At 35.6% G+C, this 8,819-nt stretch overlaps 1 protein-coding gene across 3 annotated transcripts in view; it reads left to right on the top strand.

Moving 5' to 3' along the window:
- The window catches only part of LOC117123576, a 14,240-nt gene continuing 5,421 nt past the window's right edge, over window positions 1-8,819 (top strand). The window contains exons 1-8 of one of the 3 annotated variants that reach the window (XM_033269557.1): window positions 1-106; window positions 1,944-2,370; window positions 3,323-3,487; window positions 4,640-4,830; window positions 5,716-5,924; window positions 6,902-6,998; window positions 7,240-7,371; window positions 8,419-8,616. In XM_033269557.1, the coding sequence (XP_033125448.1) occupies window positions 2,039-2,370; window positions 3,323-3,487; window positions 4,640-4,830; window positions 5,716-5,924; window positions 6,902-6,998; window positions 7,240-7,371; window positions 8,419-8,616 (1,324 nt within the window). In that variant the 5' untranslated portion in view covers window positions 1-106; window positions 1,944-2,038. Of the gene's footprint in view, window positions 121-1,943; window positions 2,371-3,322; window positions 3,488-4,639; window positions 4,831-5,715; window positions 5,925-6,901; window positions 6,999-7,239; window positions 7,372-8,418; window positions 8,617-8,819 lie in introns of all 3 variants that reach the window. The other 2 variants (XM_033269556.1, XM_033269559.1) reach the window with 2 other exon arrangements.

Below are 8,819 nucleotides of genomic sequence, written 5' to 3'. Positions count from 1 at the left end.
GGGAGAACTCTATCTTGTGTTTCTAGTAGTATCTTTGGAAGAAGGAAGAAGCCGACAAAAACAAAACTAAGTGTTTGATCCTTGACGTCAGCCAATGGCCGCTTGAGTATTTACAATTATGTAGTTAAATTCAATGTTATGATATTAACTAAGCTTGTTATTGTGTGCAAAATGGATATAGTGCTATTAAATTCCGGGTAGTACAGTAATGCAACAGGGCTAGCAAACTAGGCCTACCTAGGTGGTAGGTAGGCTAGGCTAGGCCTATTCTCCTTCGACACTGAGGCTGAGGGAAGCCACTGTATCTGTACTCATCCCTCCTTGTTTAACTGTTGTGCATAAATTTTCTGTTGAATTTGTGTGGTGCCTGGCAATTTCTAAGGGAAGCCATGCACTCACTTCATGATTCTATGGAGAGCAACGCCATAGTCCGCACCATCAACGCAGAAAAGGCCAAAAAATTTTTTTAAAAAAGCTTGGAACTGAATGCAACCATACCGACTCGAACTATAGCTACAATAGTAATAGCGAGGGTTATATGGTGACTCAAACCATTGCACGCTATATGAACTGACCCTGTGTAGGTCAGAGCATTTTTAGTTCATTCATTGATTAAGAGCAAAAATCATTCATGCATTTCATGGTAACTTTTGCGTTTAACCTAGCTGCAACTGGTTTAAACGCTTTAGAAAACTCAAATTTTATATTTTTTTCCTCGTAACATGGTTAAATCTTCCAGAAAGTTTCATTCAGATCAGTCGATCAGTTTTCAAGATATCCGGTCTGGGACGTTTCCCTTTGAATGGCCTTCATGTTCACACCCTACTCCATTTCCTTTAAATATTGGATCATGGCAAACCATAGGCCTAAGTAAAGTTTCATTTAGATCTATTGTGAGTTTTGAGATATTTAGGTCTGGGACGTTAGCACTTTAAATGACCCTCAAATTCACACCTGAATCTGGATCATCACCAAAATTTAATAATTTCGTCCTTGTAGTTTTCTTAAATGTTCAGAAAGTTTTATTCAAATCAGTATCAGTTTTTATTATATCTAGCCCGGGACATTTCCCTTTGAATGGTCCTCAATTTCACACCCTACTTGGATCGGCTTCAAATTTTAATCATTTTTTTGTTGGACCATGACAAATTATTCTTAAAAGTTTAATTTAAATCCATAGATAAGGTTTTTGAGATATTTACATCTGGGATGTTAGAATTGTAAATGACCCTCAAATTCACACCAAAAATTTAATAATTTCTTCCTTTTACTTGGTTAAACTTTCCAGAAAGTTTCATTCAGATCAGTTGATCAGTTTTTGAAATATTTGGTCTGGAATGTTTTCCTTTGAATGGTCTCGTAGTCACACCTCACACACGATCCCTCTGGAAATAAATCCTGTGTTGGGATTTAGAGGGTTTATTTTCAGATATCTCACTTGTTTCTTTTTATTCTGTTTATCCGGTTTTTGTTTTGTTGTTGAGAAATTTAGATGAGCTTCAAATTTTCACCCAAAACTGGATCATTGCCAAAACATAACTTCTTCCTTACTTTTCCGAATGTTTCATTCAGATCAGTTTTTTAAATATCTGGTGTGGAGTGTTTGCCTTTAAATTCTTTAATTGATCCCCACATCCACACCACACTCTAGATCGTCACTAAATTTTAAAAGGCACATCCTTGATATGGCCTATGCTTGGACAAAATTTGCAAAAAGATAGGAAAACAATATGGAAACAAAAACACTGGCTTTTCCAGCTACTGAAAAAAAAGTTTAATCTTGATTGAACACATTTTTTCTAAAAGCCTTAATGTGATTTATGTAAATAAAAATACAAATTATTATGCAAAATATAATTGAAAATATGTGTTTTGAGTTGTTGTTTGAATGTTATTGATGTTAATAATACTAATTGTAGATGAATTTTTTTTTCTAACAACAGAGCTAGCTAATGTATATACTTGGTGTGATTTGAAAAGGATTAGTCTACTATCAGGGTTTATAAGTGTTTACTAAGTGGAAAAGAATGGTGAGATCATGCTGCCATCAAGAATTCTGGTCACGATTCTCTTTGACAGCATTCTTTTAAGCAGAGATGTTCTATCTAGTGAACAGTCATCAGAAGAAACTTGGAAAGATCAGACATGCCAGCCTGTAACACAGGATAATAATTCAAAGCACAAAAGCTCAAAGCACCCAAGTTCAAGTAGCTGTGGCAACTTTTCTGAATTTGAAAGACTTTCGATTCCTGAACCTGTGAGAGTTTATAAAACTAAGAGTGGGACCGGAGTGCACATTTTCGATGATGTCTTCACCTTAACAAGCTTGTTATTATTGGAGCGGTTCAATATGATCGCAGCAAAATGGAGGTGAGTGTTCTAATGAGTCATTACATGCCAAATCACCTAGAGGTCCCCAGGTAACCAAAATGTTCCTTTTGAATTATGAACGCACAAACAATTTTAGACCAAAAGCCCATGTCCCCTTTTTTTGCTACTGCATTTCATGTTGATGATTTTCTGTTTCGTTTTGAAAGGCTTTTTTCTATTGGAAAAAGATTCATAGCTGAAAAGTACTACTCTGTGTCATTTTAGGCAATGCTATTAAAATCTGCAATCAAAAATACTGTATCTTGCTTTATTGAAAAGTTTTGTTACCTGAATTTGGTACAGTAGTTTATTTCTAGCAGAAATGATTTTTCAACATTTCAGATTTATCTAGCACCTGTACCATTATTTGAGTCTGCCCAGATTGCATACATTATCTCTATTTACTGCTGTATACCCTCAAGCAATTACAGCCTTGGTCAACTAATCAATGGGGGGTATGGGTAGACCCCAAACACAGACCTGTCAACCAGACATTAAAAAAAAAAAGAAAAATTGTCACTTTTTTTGGTGGAAGGTTGACCATTGTGGGAAGACTTCCTGTAAGTGCAAGTCTCAATACTTTGTGTACATGGTCAGCAATCAACCCAAAAACAGTGAACAGGTCAACTTTAGCCAAAAAATCTGTCACAGTTATTCACAACAGTGCACATTAACAGACATTAAATTTTTTATTTGGACCCAAATCCTCAACAAAATATATTGTTTATATGTAATTGAGAACACTATTCAAATTCTGTTCCACTTTCAAATTATCCTTTAAAATAAATTACTTGGTGTGCTTTCTACCATCTTGGAACTTTTTCATTACCCTCTCAGGAGTTTTGCCATCCTAGTATTTTATTTCCTACCCTTAATCTCCAGTCCTTTGGCCATCTGTAACTGCTTAACTCAAATCTTTGTAGTAAAACTCATGAGGTCGCAATTCTCACAGGTACAGAGAAGGCAACGTACGTTGTTTTGCACCATGGACTGCACCATTGAACCCGAATAAGATAGCAGATACAGGCTTTGGAAGGTTACTCCAACAAGTCGTAGCAACTGTCAGTGAAAAGACGGACATGCAATTATCCCATGTTGAGCTCAACATTGTAAGACGGTATGATACTTGTTGACCACTGTTTTTAGAATAGCCTGTAGGTTAAATCAGATTACTGAACATCATCCAGTAACACCTTGTTAGGTAATAATTGTAAGAACTATGTCAACAGGTAGAAGGTAGTAGTACTGTAGCTTATAAATGTAATTTTTGAAGTCAAGTAGCATAGATCCGTCGATATAAACTGATTGTTGCTTTGTGTGTGCGCTGAACCTTACTACAGATAGTTTCACATATTTTGGTTGCTGGTTCAATTACACAGGGGCGGATCCAAAAGGGTTGGGGCCGAAAGGGGGACCAAATTTGGGCCGATCGAGACAACAATGGCCTAAAGGGGCCGCGAAAGTTTTGTGTTCTAGACGCCCGAAAATAACATTTGAGGCGTTCTGGGCTGTCATTTTTTTCTTTTTCTTTCTTTTTTCTTTCTTTTACCTCCCAAAAGAGGGGGGGGCCGAGGCCGGGCTGCCCCTGAAATCCGCCCCTGAATTACAGTACTACCACCACTCTGCTTGTCCATCAGGTTTTACTACATAAAAGGTGCATACCACCCACCATTTATACCATCGAAAATCATTCTGTTTTAAGTTCTTTTTGAGTACTGTATGAAGATTACGAATTACTGTATAACCATAGATTTTTATGTATTATTTTTGTCTGCAGTAAATGATAAACAGGCTCAAATCTCATCACTTTACTTTGATTGCGGTATTCAATTGTGGTCAGCATTTCCACTGTCTTTAGTTCTTTTGTAGGTTGCCTTGGATTTATTTCATACTGAAAAAAATAAACTAAATTTTATAGTTTCCAAGATTAAAAAAAACCTAAACCGCAGTGTAAGATTATAGCATATCTATATGAGACTTGCCATCCTAAAACCAACGTACAGTAGTACACTGTAGCAAAAGAATGTGGAAATATTGTATACTTTAGTACAGAAAAGCCATAATACTTTTACTCATTAATCAGGAAATAGTAAGTCAATTCCAGAGTGACCTATCATTTTAAAGCTTATAATGTAGAGAAATTGAATATGTTAAAAATTGAATATGTTAAAAATTGAGTTTTCTAGTTTTGGTCACTGATGCTGGTTTTGGACAAGCCTCATGTTCAAATGTTTCTTATTGTGAACAATTTTATTTTTTAATTTTCCAGACAAGATGCAAATAAAGTTTTTTTTGGTAGTGATACTGTCGGCAGTGAGTTTTCAGCTGTGATATACCTGAATCAGATATGGCGAAAGGATAACTACGGAGACGCTATATTCTATGAGAGAGATCAGAACTTGGCGCTGGCTAGCATCAAGCCAAAGTATGGCCGCCTTCTTGTTTTCGACAGCACTATTGGTATGTGAATTCCAATGTATTCTACGTTACTTATTCTCAAAGAGTACAAATAGAACATTAGAGCCAACCACGCTTTATGAGAGTATAAAATACGATTTGCAATATGCAGCCAGTGTTGGACGCCCACTGTCGTTTGTAGGTAATTTACCCACTACTGCACTGCGCAAGATGATATGTATGATGTTAAAGAAAAATAAGGAAACTTACTGCCCTCTATGAAAGTATTCTGTCATGTGGAAAACAGATACACAAACAAACAAACCGTGCGCAGTGATTACTGGGTAATATAAGTATCTACAGTATAAACGGCAGTGGGCGTCCTACACAAGAGAGTGACTTATTCAAAATCTAAAACAATCTTGGGTTGGCATTTTTTTTTTTGAATTTTAGTTTTACCAAGGAAGAGCCTACATAACTTGTATATTGTTTGATAAATTTCTAGTATTAAAAAATGTCACCCATGATTATAAAACTCGTCCTCAGGCCAAAATTTTTGTTATAATGGCATAGAGCATATCATTTACTTTAAAATGACAAACAACCTCGATCGGGTGTCTGGAAGCAACATTATGACCGTTTGAATAATTATTAATCTTGCCAACTTTCTTAAATCAAGTTTTGAGAAAAATGCCTTTGGCTAAGTTTTACCTTTTACAGTTTTAATTTTAAACTCAAACTTCAGGAATAGTAAGATTAATAATTATACTTATTTATTACACAAAAACCCAATTCACACAAAATTCACGTTCTACGTCCTATTCTGGCTATTGAGGCATGTTCCTCAATGTGCAGTGCGAGTTTACAGCCCTTTTATGATATATTTTCCTATCATAATATTACATTTAATACGTCTTAAAAATTTATATCATTTTATCATTTTAACAGGTTTCTTGCCTAGGCCACCTAGTGTCGGCTTTAGGGCAGGCCAATTGTTTTTAGTGGCCAAGTTCAGTACCAACCAAACGCATATAGCAGAAAATCAAGCCATGTTTGAGGCCGAAGTTAAAGCTAAGAAAAAGAGCACTGTAGAATTATTTTCCAGTATGCCATTGGTAGAGAACACACAGAAAAACATTGGGGAACATTTTGTGAAAGTAAGCCAAGGACAAACTACAAGTGACATAGTGCATAAGTCAAGGAAATGCATAAGACCAGGTGCCACTTTCCATCTCAAAAAGAATCCCATACATAGCATGGGGTTCTTTTCGAGAGTACAGTACATACACTGTACATGAATTTCAAAGAAACAAAATAGATAACACACTTGGTTTACAGTAGTTTAGATTAATACACTCCATGATACGGATTGATGTTACAGTGGCCCTATTTGTTGTTTTATAGTCCAATTCCCAAAATTTACAGCATTCATTTTGAAAAGAAGCCTATCTCTTTACTTTGCAAAAGTAGCCTCGAAGACAGTGGCGTATCTTGGGGGGGGGAGATTTTGCAAATTAGAGCCCCTCAGCTGATCACCGCTCCCCCCCATCAGCACCCCCATTTCAAAATTTCTATATACGCCACTGCTCGAAGAGAAGCCCATCTCAAAAAGAATCCCATCTCGAAAAAGCCTGGCAAAAAAAAAGAAGCCCAGGGCTTCTATTTAAGGGATCACTTTATGGCAAATAATACACATTTGTGACATTTGTCATTGTAACAAAACTTGATATTGCTTTAGGATTGTTTAGTTTTAGCATTATTTTGATAAAAAAAAACATAATTTGTTTGATCAGATACATGTATTAAGCTCTGTCCATGATGTGCCTATATATGGTCATGATATGATGTCATCATTACTATATTTAGGCATGTCACATGCTACAAGTCTACCTCTTCTACCTCAAGACTGTTGTGAGTCGCTGGAGTTTCCCAGAAATCAACACTGCCTCCCCCACTTCCACAAGAAAGCAAATGTCTGCATGTAAGAAGTTGCATATTGTGGAAACTTTCTCTTTTTGATATTCGATGAACAGAGAAGTACAACAATTATTTAATTATTATTTATATTTATTTTTTTTTTTTATCTTATAGTTTTACAAAATATATTTGTGTCATCTTTTTGTTTTCCTTTCAGCAATACAAGTCTGCAAATGGTAAAAGAATTCTTGTTTTTGACAACCTCTTTCTGGAAGAAGATCTCAAGAAAATACAACACCATGTACTTAACTTTGGTAAATCATAATTTTATCTTAATCATTTTTTTTCTTTTATAGCCTAGAGAGGGCAGTACAGTTTGTATGCTGAACCATGGAGGTCTATGGTTCATTTCTGTTTGCTGATCTCTCTTTTTTAAATGCGTCACCCAATGAAGACAACATAAACTGCCAGCAATACATAACTACCTTTTTTAAATATATCTGAACTAAATGTAAATTTTTTAATCATTTTGAATTTGTTCGTCTTCATTTTTAGGTGATTTTTATTATGATGACAGTTTTGATTTTGATAGTGATAATGTGGTTTGGATCGCAGCATTTTCTGTCGATGGCTTTGTTCGTAGCCGAATGTGGCCCATTGTACAGCAAGTGGCTTCATTCTCATCAGGTAAAACAGTTGATTATTGTGGTGATAATGATGGGGATTGCGATGATTTATTCATGATAATAATATGAGGATGAAATGAAAGTGATGATGGTGTTTCCATCTGCAGCGCCAATGATGAAGATGATAATGATAAGGGTAATATGATTTCTTACTGACTAGAATCCCAAAATATTTGTATGAAGTTTTACAAATATAAAGCAGACCTATCAAGTCTCACATATTTGTTAAATTGATAATAATAATAATAATAGTAATAATAAATAATAATAATAATAAAAGCCTTACACATTTGGCATGGTCCCTCCAAACCTAAATTCCTATGAAAAAATTGAGAAAAAGAAAATTATATTCAAATTTTAAGTCTGTGAGTGCCATTTTTGGACACAATCACCATGGAGCACCTCAGCCCCAGCTATAGACCTGTCTCTTATACACATCTAGATGTGTATAAGAGACAGCATTATGACCGTTTGAATAATTATTAATCTTGCCAACTTTCTTAAATCAAGTTTTGAGAAAAATGCCTTTGGCTAAGTTTTACCTTTTACAGTTTTAATTTTAAACTCAAACTTCAGGAATAGTAAGATTAATAGTTATACTTATTTATTACACAAAAACCCAATTCACACAAAATTCACGTTCTACGTCCTATTCTGGCTATGGAGGCTTGTTTCTCAACACAGTGCGGTGCGAGTTTATAGCCCTTTTGTGAGCTTGGGTCACATTTGTGGTACAAGTTATTGATATGACTGGAACTCTTGTGATGTAGTGTAAAGTTTGATAAATTGTTCAAAAGCGGATTTAGATAAAGTCTGGTCTGGCCACCAATTAAGTTTAGCCTGTAAATTACAGAAGAGGATGTGCTAATGATCAAGGTACAAGAGAGCATTGTTCCCTAGGTTTTGAATACTCTTAAATAGAGCATGTTTTAGCATATAATATTTTTCAATCAGAACCGTGCGTGCTTCGTGAGGGTCAAAGTACGGCGGATCACCTAACTCGTCCTCAGTGACGAGTTCAAATCTAGTTTTTCTTTGAATTTCACAGGTAAAGACACATGGTTTCCGTATGACATTTCATGCAATGTTATACGTAGCGCAGACCACACACGTATCCACGAAGACTGCGAGGATCATGAGGAGGAATGGACTTTCCTTCTGTACCTGACTCCAGATTGGTCACCAAATTATTACGGAGAAACTGCATTTTTTGAAAACACGGACGATGATTCTGAAGTAATTGCTAGTACGTATAATTGTAAATTTAAGTTTGTCTTCTGCTCGGTAGGCCCCAGTTATGCCTTACTAAGCATTGCATAATCAGTCTTATATGTTGAGTTTTTAGCAAAGATCTTATAAACACAAGATAGCGTTCTCCGGGATTTACGCGTGCAAATTCTGTAATAAGGCATGAATGGCGCCCTCTTGCTAAATTGGAAACTTTTGACC

Source organism: Anneissia japonica, unplaced genomic scaffold, assembly GCF_011630105.1.
Source record: "Anneissia japonica isolate Jap-2015-1 unplaced genomic scaffold, ASM1163010v1 scaffold287714_len2871179_cov188, whole genome shotgun sequence".
NCBI lineage: Eukaryota > Metazoa > Echinodermata > Crinoidea > Comatulida > Comatulidae > Anneissia > Anneissia japonica.
The sequence above is the reverse complement of the archived record's forward strand: the minus strand, read 5'-3'. Positions and strand labels throughout refer to the sequence as shown.